The 18,351-nt window shown below is 38.6% G+C and overlaps 1 protein-coding gene across 4 annotated transcripts in view; it reads right to left on the minus strand.

Moving 5' to 3' along the window:
- Positions 1 to 1,405: 1,405 nt before the first annotated feature.
- myripb (myosin VIIA and Rab interacting protein b) overlaps positions 1,406 to 18,351 on the minus strand; it is a 226,526-nt gene continuing 209,580 nt past the window's right edge. For 2 of the 4 annotated variants that reach the window (XM_057824332.1, XM_057824331.1), the window contains exons 13-16: positions 16,246 to 16,434; positions 16,005 to 16,166; positions 14,621 to 14,716; positions 1,406 to 2,060 (exon numbers count right to left, since the gene is read on the minus strand). In XM_057824332.1, coding sequence (XP_057680315.1) covers positions 1,824 to 2,060; positions 14,621 to 14,716; positions 16,005 to 16,166; positions 16,246 to 16,434 — 684 coding nt within the window. In that variant the 3' untranslated portion in view covers positions 1,406 to 1,823. Of the gene's footprint in view, positions 2,061 to 10,556; positions 10,631 to 14,620; positions 14,717 to 16,004; positions 16,167 to 16,245; positions 16,435 to 18,351 lie in introns of all 4 variants that reach the window. The other 2 variants (XM_057824333.1, XM_057824334.1) reach the window with 2 other exon arrangements.

Here is an 18,351-nt window from a genome sequence, read left to right on the forward strand (position 1 = left end):
GTCACCCGGTGAATGTCCTTGTCATCTCCAGGTCAGTCGACCCTGGAAATTGCTTTCAGATAAAAGGGCTACTTGTTTAAATCTTGGGATTTAACCGGAGTTCAGTGTATATCTCAAAGGGGCTTTACTGTCCACTAGCACCCCCCTCACGGGGTCCCGTTAATGCCCATCGCACCCGGTATCTGTTCACATTTGTTCCGCCACTGATTGTGTCTATTAGACTACCCCTAGCAAAAAGCATGGAATCACCAGTCTCGGACGATCACTCACTCAGACATTTTATCATGTAGAACACAGGTGTCAAACCGATTCCACAAAGGGCCAAGTGGGTGCTGGATTTTGGTTTTCCAACCGATACAACGCAGAGAGTTTAACCAATGAACTGCCTGCTGAAACAAGCAGCACCAGACAAAGTTTAACTGATTACACATGTAAAACATCTAATTGGTGAAAAGGTGTCCTCTTCATTGGTTGGAAAGCAAACCTGCACCCACTAGGCCCTTTCTGGTATCGGTTTGACACCTGTGATGTAGAACAAACTCTGATAAAAAGCTTGAAAATCTCCATTGGACAAGGTAATGATGCTGGAACTTTTGTTTGGTGCTGTTCCAGTGAGATTTACAAAGGTGCCTGCCTGAAGAAGACATCGAAATTTCCTCAGTCCTTGATGATATGGGGCTGCATGTCAGGCAAAGGCACTGGGGAGATGGCTGTGGTTAAATCTTCAATAAATGCACAAGTTTACATTGAAATTTTAGACAGCTTTCTTATCCCTTTAATTGAAAATATGTTTGTCATTCTTCAAGATGACAATGCATCATGCCACAGAGCTGAAACTGTTAAAGCATTCCTTGGAGAAAGACTCATCCAGTCAATGTCATGGCCTGCAAATAGCCCATATCTCAACCTTATTGAAAACTTGTGGTGGACTCAGCAAGGCTTTGACCTGCAAAGATGATCTGGCAACTGCAATCGAGAGTTGGCACCAAATTGATGACGAATACTCATCAAGTCCATGCCTCAGAGACTGCAAGCTGTCATAAAAGCCAGAGGTGGTGCTACTAAATACTAGAGATGTTTTGATTGTTATTTCTTTGTTTGTTTCTCATGATTCCATTCCCCCCCCCCCCCAGAATGGAGCGATTCCATATATATTTCCCTGCACTTGCTCTATAAAATTAAAATTTACTGACCACCCCAATGTTTTTAATTTAATTTCTTTTAGTGTTTCTGAATGTTAAAGAGTTGCACTTTTGAACTAATTCATTACAGTCATCAAAGACTGACGGAATTTTGATGTCTTCTTCAGGCAGTCATCTTTGTAAATCTCACTGGAACAGCACCATACAAAAGTTCCAGCATCATCACCTTGTCCAATGCCGATTTTGAAGCTTTTTATCCGAGTTTGTTCTAAATGATAAAATGTCTGAATGAGTGCTCGTCCGAGACTGGTGATTCCATACTTTTTGCCAGGGGTTGTAGTTATGGTTTTGGTAGACTTTTTCCTCTTATATGGATTCTAAAAAAACTATGTAAAAAGGTGGCTTCACTCCAACTTCGTTCCTTCTTCCCAGCAGTCTGAAATGAACACATGACAATCATTCCTTTAAATGGGAATTACCATCTGGTAGCTGTGCATGTGCAATTGGACTATCATTTACAAACTCTCAAAAGGGTCATAACAGTTGGAACACATTATAGCCTGTAGTGGAGATAAATGTCTTCATTGTACATCCTAATCATGGTATGAATGAATGTTGTGTATACTGTATGTACACAGGTTGTTTTGGAGAAGTTTTAAGGCAGAGACACAGACTGTCCACTCATCTTTGCTGTATACATCCTACGATTGGCGTGAAAGGGCTGAGTGCTTTGTGGGCCGCAACAGGGCAGGTGGAGGCTCCTGTTTGGTGTGGAGCTGGGTCAAGGCACTGGATGAGTGGGTGGTGAGGGAGGGGCAGGAGTGCCCTTGTCCACAGGGTTCTGGTGTGTGGCCCTGAGAGACTTGTGCTGCTCTTCGTGATAGACACTACGGCCAAAAGACGTTCACTCCATCTGATCTGAAATGGGACCATTTTTGTATGAGGCGATAAAAAAACTGAACAAAAAAAAAAATTCAGATTCACACACATATAAAGCTGCGTTGAGTTATTAAAAGTACATTGAGTTATTGTTAGATAGAAAAGTTGTCTCATTTTATTTTTATAAAGACACCACACACAAAAATCCATTCCATAGACTTCACTATCAGTTGGCGGGAAACTGGGCACGGGGCCATTCGGTAGGGGGCTTATTTTCAAAAACTTTAAAATTCTAATATTTTCAAAACCAAAGCCAATGGCGACCAATAACCAGAACGGGCACCTCCCTTAGGCATATATGAGTCTCCACGAGCAGCGGCATTAAATAAATAAATAAAAAAATCAAAGTCGTTCCCTATTAAAATCCCGATTAATTATTTTTATATAAGTATAACAGAACTTAAAAGGGCTATAAAATTCTCAGAGTAGTGCTTCTCAATTATTTTCTGTTACGCCCCCAACAGGAAGACGTAAACGTTCCGCGCCCCCCAACTGCCACGCCTGTAAATATACTGTAGTATTATTTGTATATAAAATTCTTATTATTAAAAGTTCAACTCTGTATAACATTGTGTTCTTTTTAATATTAAAGAAAAAAGTAATCTAGATCAACTTACAATAAAGTGTTTAAAAAAAAACAAAAAAAAAACATCCATTCCGTAAAAATACACTCAAGATACATTTTTTGACCGTTTGCTACTGAAAAATAAAATTTTACAAAATCAGCAAATAATAATAAATTCAAATTGATTAGCAACACTACCTCATGAGGACAATATGTCAAACAATTAGACCGAAAAAAAACAAAAATGGATAAAACAAAAAAGACGTGGCATTGGACAGGGGGACAGTTTTTATTTTTGCTGCAGGCAGTATCAGCTCCTTTGCTATGGTGTGGGGTTATTTTGCACTGAGCAACTTGGTATGCCACCTTATATGATGCTGACAGTGCTAGCTGGTTTACTGATGTAGACTCACAAAGTGGGAGGATTGTTGGCAATATTTGGCACTCGCTGAAAAAAATAATTCTTGCTGTCCGCTGCGAACATTTTTAGACAAAGTAGACGGACTGGTCTTCCTCGTCTCCAACTGTACTAAAAGTCGAAGCCAAAATCTAAGTGCTACATACGCTTCGACATATGTCCTTGTCTTAGCTTTTCATATCTCCTGTGCTCTTTGCTGTGTGCTCTTGTTTGGTTAAAAAATACTGCGCAAACGCTGAAAATGAGAGCGGCACTGCCACCCACTAAGTGGATGTGCATTATGCAATTACAATTTATTCTAGTACGACAAAAAAGTATGTTCCCCAAGGTCACATGTGCCACCCCCAGCATTGCTCTGCGCCCCCCCCGGGGGGGGCCCGCTCCACTATTTGAGAAGTACTGCACTAGATGCACAAAAATCACCAAATTCTGAGATAATCACCTATATTTTCAGGATCAATAGCAATATTTAACATATAAGTTTTTGGCCCGAAATAGTGACTTAATTTTTTAAAATTTAAAACAATTTTAACATAAGTTTTTAACAGCTAAGAAATCACTCAATTTTCACATCAAAAACGTAATACTGTATTGGCCCGAATTTAAGACGGCCCTGATTATGAGACGACCCCCTCTTTTTCAAGACTCAAGTTTGAAAAAATACTTTTTGAACACCAAATTAATTTTTATACAGAAAATAATTACAGTAAATCCGAAACAAATGATAACAATATATTTGAGAGAAAAAGCCTGTTATTTTGCCTCATTCAAATCTTAATATCTGAACATTTAAATATGTAAACTAAAGTGCAATCACATTTGTAAATGAATGGCTTCTGGTTTTTGAAATGTAAATAAACAAATCTATTGTGATAAAACAACAAAATTGCAATAACTGCGTTAACCATCAAAGTGAAGTCTAACTGTAACTGTCATCTTGAAACAAATCTGAATAAGGAAAAACACTGCAATAAAATAAGGCAAACTGGTTAAACTTGAGAGTAGCTAAGATCTGTCATTACAGAACATCGCTTCAATGATATCTGGCGCCATCTAGCGTCGTGAATGGGTATAATGTCTAGATCGCAAATATAAGACGACCCCCTCTTTTTCAGTCTTTTTTCATTGCAATAAACACAGTCTTATATTCGGGCCAATACGGTACTTGCAGAATCATCTTACTTTTACTCAACAAAAGCAAATTTTGCATTTTTCTACATACAATTACAACTTATTTAGGTTGAATTCCGATGTCAGTATTGCCTCAGCACGTCTAGCAGGCTATGGTCGTTTTTAGATTGAAATGTTACATAAAATAAAACACGTAAAAGCCGAAATTTTCTTTTGTATGGATGCAGAAATGTTTAAATTACTAACTTTTTTGCCAAAAAAAAAACGGACACTGGGCTGAAAATTACCTGATTATTTGAATGTAAAGTTAAACTATTGCGTATGGATACATTCCGACATGGCGGCCATCACAAAACAAAGAGCTTTTTAAGTTAAAAAATCTTGTATATAAATGCGCAAATCCCTGAATTTCTAGAGATTTGAACGTAAAACAGTCTAGATTCTTGGTTAAAAGTAAAAAAAAAAAAACAGGCAGTTTTCGTTCATTTTACGTAAATATTTCAAGCTAAAGTTACACCAACTGTTAGTGAAGTATGTGCTGATTCATATAAAAGCTTAGATTCTCCTTTCAACTCAAACTCCCATTCAAACTGTAAATTGTCAAACAAGAGCATGCTTTGAAATTGGATTTGTATTGTATTTATGAACAACTGTTTGATAAAGAAAAACTGACTCATTACAGTCTGCCTCCTCCTCATTGGATTTTGATGTTTAGTTTGTTGAAAGAAAATAAATGAGTCATTAACACTTTATATCAGCGCTTTGCCCACATTTGTCATTTGAATAAACAGGACTTTTGTCTGATTTGTGCACTGAGGAATTCTTTTAATGTTTTATACTCAAAACCTTTATTAAAAACTAGAGCTGAAACGAATACTCGAGCAACTCGAGTAACTCGAGTTTAAAAAATGATCCGAGTAATTTTATTCACCTCGAGGAATCGTTTAATTTTGCCAGCTCTAAGCATCACGTTTTGCCCGGGCTACTTTTAATGCGGGACAACGCGCTGATGTCACGTGCGTAGAGGAAGAAGCAAGAAATAAATAAATAAATAAAAAAACCTTACTGCGGCCAACAGCCGCTAAAAACTACGTCGACGTTGCTAAAAACTAGCCCGAATGATACTACTGTGGTAGCAGCAGGTAGCGTCTGATGGCACTGATGCGTCTCGTAGATATCACATGTATGTTGAACTAGATCAGTACTTCTCAAATAGTGGGGCGCGCCCCCCTGGGGGGGCATATGTGACCTCGGGGAACATGCTATTTTTTGTTTTTGCCGTACTGGAATAAAGTGTACTTGCACATCCACTCAGTGGGTGGCAGTGGCGCTCTCATTTTCAGAGTGTGCGCAGTATTTTTGAACTAAGGAAAAGCACTCAGCAGACACAGAAAACAGATATGAAGAGCAGTGTGCCGCCGCCGCTATCGAAAGCCGTTTTCCGACCGGACTCACTCACGCAGCGACCCACTGTCTTGTCCGGTGTTGTGCCGAAAAATAGCCGCCCCGCGTGATTCTCACGTCGCCGCCCGAGAGGTGCCATTTTCGGCTTGGGATCGTCACGACGACCGCCCTCACCTACGGTTCTACCTCGGCCGCCGAAAATGCGCTTTTTTCGTGCCGTTTGCCTTTTAGCTTTGACTTTTAATACAGTGGCTGATGAGGAAAGACCAAATTTTACTGTGTCTAAAAATAATTATAGCGGACAGCCAGAAGCCAAATCAATTTAGACGCCACTTAAAGACATTAGACCCCAATCTCATTGATAAGCCGCTTGATTGTTTTTCAGCGAATATTGCCAACTATCGTCCTGCTTTGTCAGTGTTATATCACTAAACCAGTGAGCATTGTTAGCATGCTCATTGCAAAATAACTCCACACCAGTGCAAAGGAGGTGATACTGTGAGCAGCAAAAATAAAAACTGTCCTTCTGTCGAAGGACACTCTTTTTTTTCTTTTATTCAGTTTTGTTTTTTGGCATATTGTCCTCATGAGTGAAGGTTTCTAATCAATTTTAATTTGTTATATTTACTGATTTTGTTACATTTTATTTTTCTGTATCAAATGGTCAAAAATGTACCTTGAGTGTATTTTTTACAGTTTGGATGTGACTTTTTTTGAAATTCAGGCAAATTGATGCGCGTCAAGTATTCTCTATTACAAACAAAACAATGTTAATAAAGTTATACTTTACTATAAGTTGATCTATGTTACTTTTTTTCTTTATCAGAAAAAAAGGACACAATGTTAGGCAGATGCGTATTTATAATAGTAATTTTATAGACAAATGATACTATTTACAGTGGCGGCAGAGAGTTTGGGGGGGCGCGAAACATTTACGTCTTCCTTGGGGGGGCGTAACAGAAAAGAATTGAGAAGCACTGAACTAGATGCTAAATGAGAGAGTCAGCGGCGTTAATAAACAGCCGCCATCTTAAAGCACTCGCTCAAGTAACGTTAGCCCTGCGGAGGGTAATGGTATTAAATGGTATTATACTTATATTGCGCTTTTCCACCTTTCAAGGCGCTTTACACTATCTCGCCATCCACCTACTGGTGACGCAGCACCAGGAGCAACGTGGGGTTCAGTATCTTGCTCAAGGACACTTAGACGAGTTCATCAGGGCGAAGAATCGAACCCACAACCTCTGGGTTGGGGGACAACAACTCTATCACTGAGCCACGCCACCCCGGGCTAGGTTTCTATACATTATGACCACTGTCGATGCGTTGCTAACGTGTCTTACATACAGGCTTTATTTAATCTGTGAAAACATAGCGCTGTAGAGTCATGAGGGTGTAAAATGAAAATATGGTAAAGCTAACTGTCAATTTTAGCTCAGTAGTCATTGCTGGATAAAACACCAAGTAGCACTGGTCCCTAATGTGCTCCAATACAGCAGGTATCATACTGTAACGTTGACAAAGAGTCACCTGCTTCGTTAGGTTGCAATTATTTCTTTTTTGGGAACTTGTGGAACAACCAACACTCAAAATCCTATCAGGACTTACAGTTTAGACTAACTTAAAACTTTACTAGAACTTAAAAATAGCTTGAGACAAATTGAAATTTAATTGAAACACGTGGGAAAAACACCTAACTTTTAAATGATGTGTGTTATCAAGCGTAATGGGTTTTTAGGTAAGAATACATTTTTTTATAAGATCTAAAAGTTTTTGGAGTGAAAGCAATGAATGTCTTTTTTTTATTCTAGTCACATCTGAGATGCAATTGTTGGCTGTTTTCAACAATGTACATCGAAAATAAAGACATTGATTGACTGAAAATGGTTCAATATTAGATGAAATGTCTTGTTTTCTCATGTATATTTATAATTGCTCTTTACCTATAAAAATATTTGTTTTATCCGATTACTTGATTAATCGCTAGAATTTTCAGTCGATTACTCGATAACTAAAATATTCGATAGCTGCAGCCCTATTAAAAACTTTAATAGTGTTTTATGTACTTAAAGCAACATTAGGTAACCTTTCAGTTTTGGTCGATTTTAGCGATGCCCGTGGACAAAGCGGTAGTGTTTTGCAGGTGCTCATAGATCAAAAGGGGCACATGAACAAAAATTTAATACACCTTACAACAATATAACTTCCAGTTTAACCAGCATTGCAGTATAATTGGCTCTGACTTTAATTGGGCGGGGGGGAAGAGTGAATAGAAATCAACACTGTCATCAACACTTTTTGGCTGTGACTAGGTCAGTCTTTGCCTTTTTTCTCCCTTCAACCTCTATACCAAAACTTCCTAACTCAACTTGTTGTTCATCCAATAACTAACTAAATCAGATGTTCAATGAGCCACCATCAGCACAGTTATTTTCATTTTTTACATTTAACCAAGAGTCGAGACTCTTTTACGTCCATATCTATGAAGAATTCAGGGATTGAAGCATTTATTCACAAGAATTTTCACCGGAAAAGCTCTGTTTACATATAGCGGCCGCAACATTGACTGACAGACTAGCATCGTACTTCGCCATATATGCACTTCTTTTTTTTTTTTTTGCTTTTAACCAAGAATTGAGACTGTTTTACATCCATATCTATGAAGAATTCATGGATTTAAAGCATTTATTCACAAGAATTTTCACCGGAAAAGCTCTGTTTACATATGGCGGCCGCTAATTTCCTTCCTGACTAGCCTCATAGTTTGCGATATTTACGTAAAATAAATGCTACCTGCACGTTTTTGTTTTTGCTTTTAACCAAGGATCAAGACTTTTTTGAGTCCATATCTATAAAACCAAATTCAGGCATTTGAGCATTTATTCACATGAATCTTCACCGGAAAAGCTCTGTTTACATATGGCGGCCGCCACATTGACTGACAGACTAGCATCGTACTTTGACATATTTACGTAAAATAAATGCCAACTGCACATGTTTTTTTTCTTTTACCCAAGAGTCGAGAGTCTTTTACGTCCATATCTATAAAGTATTCAGGGATTTAAGCATTTATTCACAAGAATTTAACGGAAAAAGGTCTTTGTTTACATATGGCGGCCGCTAATTTCCTTCCTGACTAGCGTCATAGTTTGCAATATTTATGTAAAATAAATGCTACCTGCACGCTTTTTTTTTTTTTTTGCTTTTAACCAAGAATCAACTTTTTTTTGCGTCCATAGCTATAAAAAAAATTTCAGGCATTTAAGCATTTATTCACATGAATCTTCACCGGAAAAGCTGTTAACATATGGCGGCCGCTAATTTCCTTCCTGACTAGCCTCATAGTTTGCAATATTTACGTAAAATAAATGCTACCTGCATGTTTTTTTCTTTGCTTTTAACCAAGAATCAAGACTTTTTTGCGTCCATATCTATAAAAAAATTCAGGCATTTAAGCATTTATTCACATGAATCTTCACCGGAAAAGCTCTGTTCTCATATGACGGCCGCCACATTGACTGACAGACTAGCATTGTACGTCGACATATTTACGTAAAATAAATGTAAACTGCACGTAAACGGCACGTTGTTTTTTTGTGCTTTTAACCAAGAATCGAGACTGTTTTACACCCATATCTATAAAAATTCAGGAATTTAAGAATTTATTCACAAGAGTTTTCACCGGAAAAGCTCTGTTTACATATGGCGGCCGCTAATTTCCTTCCTGACTAGCCTCATATTTCGCAATATTTACATAAAATAAATGCTACCTGCACATTTTTTTTGCTTTTAACCAAGAATCAAGACTGATTTACATCCATATCTATAAATAATTCAGGGATTTAAGCATTTATTCACAAAAGTTTCACCAGAAAAGCTCAGTTTACATATGGAGGCCGCCACATTGACTGACAGACTAGCATCGTAGTTCGACATATTTACGTAAAATAGAAGCTATCTGCACGTTTTTGGCTTTTAACCAAGAATCGAGACTGTTTTACGTCCATATCTATAAAGAATTCAGGGATTTAAGCATTTATTCACAAGAATTTTCAACGAAAAAAGCTCTTTGTGATTCCACTCGGTCAGCTTTGACGGCCACACAACAATGCAGGCCCCTTATTAATCTGCCCCAGGCCTTGTCAATATCATTATGAAGTCTATGCAACATGCCTAAGACAACTTTAGTTACATTTGGAAGGTAACTGGGAAAAAAGTTACATTTATCCGATTAATTGGTTAATTAATCGTCTAATTAATCGATCATACAAATAATTGTTAGTTACGGCCCTATGGTGTACGTTTAAAATTTCCCTTTTGCGAAGTAGCCTTCTACATATGAACAAAGTCTAAGATGTCAGCTTCTCTGCTTGTTTCTTCCGACTTTCTAAAAAAGTAAAACTGAATCAGAGCTACAGTTTTGTTCGATTATGCTATGTTAAAAAAAAATGTGGCGGGGAGGGAGCCATTCATTGGTATTAAAAGGAGACGACTTCTTGTTGGTTGATAGAACACCGTTGGCCTCTTGTTGTGCAAGTTTCCATTTGGCTGCTTTACATCTAATGGAGCTTTTCAGCTAATTAGTCCGCTGGCCAGCAGATGTATTCACTTTTACTTCCATTCAGCAAGCAAGCTTTAGTCTTTGCACAATAAGGGAAATGTGTGATATTAAGCAAAAGTGAATGAAGTGCCTCTCCCTGTCACACACTGACAGAAGATACACATGAACACATGCACTTTAAGGAAAATCTATTTTTCAAATGATTATATATATCTTTATTTTTTTGAAAGTATTTTTAACCGAAAAAAAGAGCAAATCTTGTCACATAAGATATTTACAAGAAAAGGTTGTTCAAGTTCGTTGTTCATACCTTAGATAAGTAGATAATATTACGTTAAAAATATATTTTTTTTTTCAATAAATGACCTGGGTAAGTAATTATAATGGAATACAGACCTTTATTTGGTACCTTTTAGTGGAGGGGCTGGCAGCTTCCTCCTCTGATGGCGTGATGTGTCCAGGGTTTGTGGCTGCATTGTCAGTAAAACACCATCATGACTCTAGCTGGACGTATACCGTATTTTCTGCACTATAAGGCGCAACTTCAATGAATGCCCCATTATAAAACTGCTTCCATATACAGTGGGGCAAATAAATATTTACCGTAATTTCTGGACAATAAGGCGCACCTGACTATAAGCCGCCACCCACCAAATTTGACATGAAAAATAAATTTGTTGATAAATAAGCCGCACTGGACTATAAGCCGCAGCTGTGCTCAATGTAGAATGGAATATTTACACCAAAAGATATTAACCGGTAACACTTTATTGGACAGCGGCATCATAAGTCTGTCATAAAACCAAATGAACCACTGGCTCCAAAGCTTCATTAATTCAAGAAGCATCATTTTGCCATCACTGGCCACTTGGGGGAGATAGTCAACCTCTGCCGCCACCTGCTGTCAACATTGTTGTTGTCCAACATGTCTCCTAGCATGCATTGCAGCTCTGCATATGTAAATATCAAAATTCATGTTCTGTGCCAATTATTTCTTCAGTTACTGTTCCAGTTGTTTCATTAATTGCTAGTTAGCTACTTTATTTGACAGTGGCGTTATAAGACTTTCATAAAACTATCATTATTATGACATGACACTGCCATGAGCATTAATGAATGGTTATGACAGATGTCAAATTATCTCACTTTGAAAGGATGTAAAAGATCCAGGATTGACATAAATGGAGTTGGTGATATAATTTGCCGTATGACACTTAATGACATCCGTCATAAGCATTCATTAATGCCCATGTTAGTGTCATGTCCTACTTATGGCGGTCTTATGGCAGTCTTATGACGCCACTGTCAAATAAAGTCCTATCTATTAACCTAAATAAATCAACAAATAAGCCGCACTCGACTATAAGCCGCAGGATTCCAAGTGAGAGAAAAAAGTAGTGGCTTATAGTCCGAAAATTAGGGTAGTCAACCACTAATTGTGCAAGTTCTCCCACTTGAAAATATTAGAGAGGCCTTTAATTGTCAACATGGGTAAACCTCAACCATGAGAGAAAGAATGTAGGGGAAAAAAACTCCCAGAAAATGACATTGTTTGATTTTTAAAGAATTTATTTGCAAATCATGGTGGAAAATAAGTATTTGGTCAATGCCACAAGTTCATCTCAATACTGTTATGTCCCCTTATTTGGCAATAAGGGAGGCCAAATGTTTTCTGTAACTCTTCTCACGCTTTTCACACACTGTTGCTGGTATTTTGGCCCATTCCTCCATGCAGATCTCCTCTAGAGCAGTAGGAGACTATCATTTGGCAAAACGGACTTTCAACTCCCTCCACAGATTTTCTATGGGGTTCAGATCTGGAGACTCTCTAGGCCACTCCAGAACCTTGTAATGCTTCTTACGAAGCCATTCCTTTGTTGCCCTGGCTGTTTGTTGGGATCATTGTCATGCTGAAAGACCCAGCCACGTCTTATCTTCAATGCCCTTGCCGATGGAAGGAGATTTTCACTCAAAATCTCTTGATACATGGCCCCATTCATTCTTTCCTTTACACAGATCAGTCGTCCTGGTCCCTTTGCAGAAAAACAGCCCCAAGGCATGATGTTTCCACCCCCATGCTTCACAGTGGGTATGGTGTTCTTCGAATCAATTCAGTATTTGAGATTTGAGTCCCTGGCGGCGCATTGTGTTACTGATAGTAGCCTTTGTTACTGTGGTCCGAGCTCTCTGTAGGTCATTCACTAGGTCCCCCCGTGTGGTTCTGGGATTGTTGCTCACCGTTCTTGTTATCATTTTGACGCCACGGGGTGAGCTCTTGCATGGAGCCCCAGATCGAGGGAGATTATCAGTGGTCTTGTATGTCTTCCATGTTCTAATAATTGCTCCCACAGTTGATTTCTTTACACCAAGCGTTTTACGTATTGCAGATTCAGTCTTCCCAGCCTGGTGCAGATCTGCAATATTTTCTCTGGTGTCCTTCGACAGCTCTTTGGTCTTGGACATAGTTGAGTTTGGAGTGTGACTGACGGAGGTTGTGCACTGGTGTCTTTTATACCGATAATGAGTTAAAACAGTTGCCATTAATACAGGTAACGAGTGGAGCCTCGTTAGACCTCTTTGACAGCCAGAAATTGCTTGTTTGTAGGTGACCAAATACTTATTTTCTACTCTAATTTGGAAATTAATTCTTTAAAAATCAAACAATTTGATTGTTTTTTTTTTCACATTCTGTCTCTCATGGCTGAGGTTTACCCATGTTGATTCTCTAATTTCAAGTAGGAGAACTTGCACAATTGGCGGTTGACTAAATACTTATTTGCCCCACTGTACAGGACGCACCGTAAGGCGCAGTAGATGGAGCCGCACTAAAGGGAATGTCATTCCATGATTAACCAATACTGTACTGTACTGTATACAGTGGTATGAAAAAGTATCTTTGTACTCTTAGTACATTTGTTCATAAAATCCCCATCAAATGTGATCGGATCTTTGTCAAAATCACGCAGATGAAAAAACAGTGTCTGCTTTAACTAAAACCACCCAAACATTTATAGGTTTTCACATTTTAATGAGGATAGCATGCAAACAATGACAGAAGGGGGCGGATAAGTAAGTGAACCCTCTGCCTTTAAGTCAGGTGTGTGCCCAATCACTGATGAGTGATTTAAAGCTGCCCTGCCCACTATAAAACACACACCTGGTAGGAAATGTCTGGATGAGAAGCATTGTCTGCATCATGGCTCGGTCAAAAGAGCTGTCTGAAGACCTGCGTTCAAGGATTGTTGATTTGTATGAAGCTGGGAAAGGATACAAAACCATCTCTAAAAGTCAGGATGTTCATCAATTGACAGTCAGAGAAGTTGTTTCTTCTGAAGTTTCTTCTCTCCCAAGTAGTGGCCATCCACCAAAGATGATGCCAAGAGTTCAGCACAGAATACTCAGCAAGGTAAAAAAGAACCCTAGAATGTCTATGGCCACGAATGGTGTTCATGGACAGACTCCACGGAGGAAACCACTGCTGTCTAAAAAAAACATTGTTGCTTGTTTAATGTTCGCAAAAAGGCACTTGGACACTCTACAGACGTTTTAGTAAAATATTTTGTGGACTGATGAAAACAAAGTTGAATTGTTTGGGAGTAACACACAACGTCATGTGTGGAGGAAAAATGGAACAGCTCACTAATATCAACACCTCATCCCCACCGGGAAGCAAGGTGGCATCATGATTTGGGGCTGTTTTGCTATCTCGGGGCCTGGACAACTTGCAATTATTAATGGAAGAATGAATTCAAAAGTTTATCAGGATGTTTTGCAGGAAAACCTGAGGCCGTCTGTCTGACAGATGAAACTAAAAAGATGCTGCAACAGGACAATGATCCAAAACACAGAAGTAAATCAACTTCAGAATGGTTTTAGAAGTACAAAATACATGTTCTGGAGTGGCCAAGGCAAAGTCCCGACTTAAACCCCATTGAGATGCAGTGGCATGACCTAACGACAGCAATTCGTGCCAGACATCCCAGGAATCTGACTGAACTACAGCAGTTTTGTAGAGAAGAATGGGCCAAGATTAGGCCTGATCGATGTGTCGGTCTGGTTGAAGTTATTGCTGCCAAATGGGGGGGGGGGGGGGGGGGGGGGGGGGCATAATATTAAATGTGATGGTTCACTTACTTATCCTCCCCCCCTTCTGTCATCGTTTGCAGACGATCCTCATCAAAATATGAAAAAAAACACCTAAATATTTATAGGTTAATTGAAGCAGACTGTTTTTTCATCTGTGTGGTTTTGACAAAGATCAGATCACATTTGATGGTGATTTACCGCAGAAATGTGAGAAATTCCAAAGGGTTCAGATACTTTTTCATACCACTGTAAGGCGCATCGGATTAAAGGGTGCACTGTTGGGTTTTGAGAAAGTTGAACGCTTTTAGGTGCGCCTTGTCGTGCGGAAAACGCTGTACATAAATTAGGTAATGCGTAGCTTTACGATAACATACCTTTGCTGTTGGCTTGAACTTGGAGAAATGATTGCAGACAGTCACATTTAACCCTGCAGTTTTAAGAGCCGATATCCTGGCCTCAATGTTGGATATCTAGAATTGTAAATAAAATGTAAGCTACTTCATCAATTTGTAAAACACTCTGAAAGATACATTTTGGATGACTGAGGTAAACTAATCTGGCCGTTTTCAATTAAAATAATAAATGAATAAATACAGATGAGCTGTCCCGAGCCAATCGTGTAGTCTCACTTTCTCTCCCTGCTCTTTGTTTGTCAGGCAGTGCACTGGAGTTGCTTATTAAAGTTAACGATGATTGACAGACGTTTGGGTTTGATCTTGCCAGAGACGCGAACTTCAAAACGCCACATGCGTCAATCATCATTTAACTTGTTAAACAGTTGCTGTGGCAACTCATTGTGTTTACGTGAGCAGCTTGATGGGATTTGAGTGGACTCACTCAATGAAGCATTTAATAAAGACAAGCATTTTTCTACTTTATTCTTGTTCAAAAATAATTCGATGGGACAGTAACATGTTTAAAACCTATCATAATTATTACATCTGAAGTGCTTAAAAACCATTTATGAAAATATATACATACTGTATATATAAAATAGGGTTATCCAACGATTACAATTTTTAATTGAGTTAATCACAGCTTAAAAATTAATTAATCGTAATTAATCGCAATTCAAACCATCTATGAAATAGGCCATTTTTTTCTGTAAATTATTCTTGGAATGGAAAGATAAGCCACAAGACGGATATACGTATACATTCAACATACTTTACATAAGTGCTGTATTTGTTTATTATAACAATAAATCAATAAGATGGCATTAACATTAACATTCTGTTAAATCGATCCATGGATAGAAAGACTTGTAGTTCTTAAAAGATAAATGTTAGTACAAGTTATAGAAATTTTATATTAAAACCCCTCTTAATGTTTTCATTTTAATAAAATTTGTAAAATTTTCAATCAAAAAATAAACTAGTAGCTCGCCATTGTTGATGTGAATAATTACAAAATGCTCATTGTGCTGAAACACATAAAATCAGTCGAACCAAAGCGCCAGCAGAGGGCGACAAAACACCAAAAAACACAAGTAACAAGTGAACATGACTATGTGCTGGCATTTTAATCTGTTTGAGCGGGGCATGTGCGTTAATTGTGTCAAATATTTTAACGTGATTAATTTAAAAAATTAATTACTGCCCGTTAACGCGATAATTTTGACAGCCCTAATATAAAAGTTTTGTTTGGTGCTACATCGCGGTTTTTCACTTATCGCGGCGGGTTCAGGTCCCCATTAACCGCGAAAAACGAGGGATCACTGCATGCTAATGCCCACACAGTTCAATTCTCTTCCATTACCTGCATCTCAGATTGCTGGACCTGAGCAGCAGCAGTAGCCACCTGGTCCTCCAGGAAAGCCAACTCTGTGTCCGTGGTCCCACTACTGATATTCCGGGCGCACTGCTCCAGGTCGCCCAGCGCCCCCTCGAGGCCATATACAGCACCAGCAGCTAGGTAAACCTTACAGGTGAGAAACATTTAGTTACTGTTTGGCGTACAGAAAATATCTATTAAGGTCTGATAAAGCATTTAGAGTTACATTCTCCTCCATTTTGGTGAGTCTCTGGTCCAGTTTACGTGTCTCCGAGCTGTTTGAGATGGTTGACGCGCTCTGCGACTCTGAAGGAGTGCAGCCGTCCCCTCCTGCCTCGCTGATCAGCTCCTCGGTGGCGTTCAAAACTTTCAATACCTCTGTGGTGATGCTGCAAAGTGAGGCCGCTGAGAACTTCTGTATCATTTGAGGAAAACATGTGCAAGAACATTATGTCAATATGAGTTCTTACCAGTAATCTGATTACTTTCTTTCAGTAACGAGCAATCTTACGCGTTCATTTTTCCAAACCAGTTTTCTGATTAGTTTCCTTAGTGTGTGTGCGTTAGAATTTTGTTATTGCCTCACAGCACATGTAAAATGAGGAATATTGTAGTCATGTACGAAGAGCATTTTGAATAGAAAATTGTATTGATTATAATCTCTGATTTTGTTTACGTTTCACAAGTTAGACCTGTTGAGGAACTAATTGTTGACTGTGTACTGTAAGTCCCACCTGTGGTTATGTGGGCAATTGTCCCACAGCATGGCAAGTGGGCATTCGCGTGTTGTTTTCAGCACCATTTTCTGCGTATGTTCGGGGACCCGTGCCGGTCTCGTCATCCCTGTGCTGTCATACGTACTTTGTGTTCCGGCACCTTATGATTTACAAATTAAGCACTGATTGGCACTGATATGCTGTTAACCATAACCTGAAGTTCAGAATTTTTTTACATTAGGCTTAATCTTTGAGTTAGCGAGGGTTTAATTAGTCGGTTGATTTCAACAAATTCCATGCAGTTTGTCAGTTATTTGTTAGTTTCAGGGCTCCTTAGTGGCTAAGCTAGCGCAAGTCAATGGTGGTTGAAATCAACTCGACTAATTAAACCCTCACTAACTGGAACATTTAGCCTTATGTGGAAAAACTCTGATCTTCCACTTTAAATTCAATGATCGGACAGTCTATTACATGCGGTGACATTTTTCTGTTGTTATTCTGATGTTAAGGCAGCTAAGCGAGAAAAACTGTTAAAAAGTAACCGATAAATTACTTTTGAAGTAACAGTTACTTTGATAATAAAGTAATCAGTAAAGTAACTAATTACTTTTTTGATCCGTAATCAGTAATTAAATTACTTTTTCAAGTAATCTGTGACTACACTGGTTCTTTCTTACAAGTATGCTATAGAAAACGCTCTCCGATTTCATGACGCGATCTTAACCAGTTCAAATACATTGATGAAATTAAAGTCCTTGTTCCCAAAACTTGTATTTTATCAGGTCAAAGTTACCCTGACATGTTAAGTTGCAATTGAACCTGCCTGATAAGAGATTTTTGGAACCGATGCAGGTACACATTGGTCAGGAAATCATTCTATGATATTCTACAAACTAACAAACAGAAAAACAAGCTTCTACTGTGAATTGGAGTGAGTTTATCACTTGTAGACGTCCAATCCATTTGAACTGGGAGGGTGGCAGCGAATGAACATTCGTTCATTCGCTGCCACCCTCCCACTTCAAACAGATTGGATGTCTATGGCCGTCAGTAGCAGCTAATGCCAGGCAATGAGTAATTTTGAGCCATTTAAGGTCATTTGCCTGTTGATTTTTCAGTTACTTCCTGTTGATTTCGGGGTATTTTATGTGTCACTTCGTGTCTATTTTCAGTTACAGAACAGAAAGTGACCTGGGAATCACCCAAATGAATAGGCAGTGACTCAAACTCAACAGGAAATAAACAGCAAGTGACCTATAAATGCCCCGAAAATCGGACAGAATGACTGCGAATGCTCTGGTTTCAAATTAATGCTGCAACGGTTAATCAATTAACTCGAGTATTCCAATTAGAAAAAAAGATTCAAATAAAATGTTGCTGCTTCCAGTATTCATTTAATTAAAGTGCATTGCAATGGTTTTGAAAGTGTTTGCATTTATTTTTATTGATTTGGGTGGATACACCGCCCTCTAGTTGACTTCATTTCACATGGCTGAATCCATCTGCTCCCTGTTAAGACCAACATAATCATTTGTTTGAGCTAATGATTTTTTTTGAATGCTTTCCTAATTTAGTTTAAAGGTATATTTAACCATTTTTTGTGGGAATGTGTCTGA

Source organism: Corythoichthys intestinalis, chromosome 20 (assembly GCF_030265065.1).
Source record: "Corythoichthys intestinalis isolate RoL2023-P3 chromosome 20, ASM3026506v1, whole genome shotgun sequence".
NCBI lineage: Eukaryota > Metazoa > Chordata > Actinopteri > Syngnathiformes > Syngnathidae > Corythoichthys > Corythoichthys intestinalis.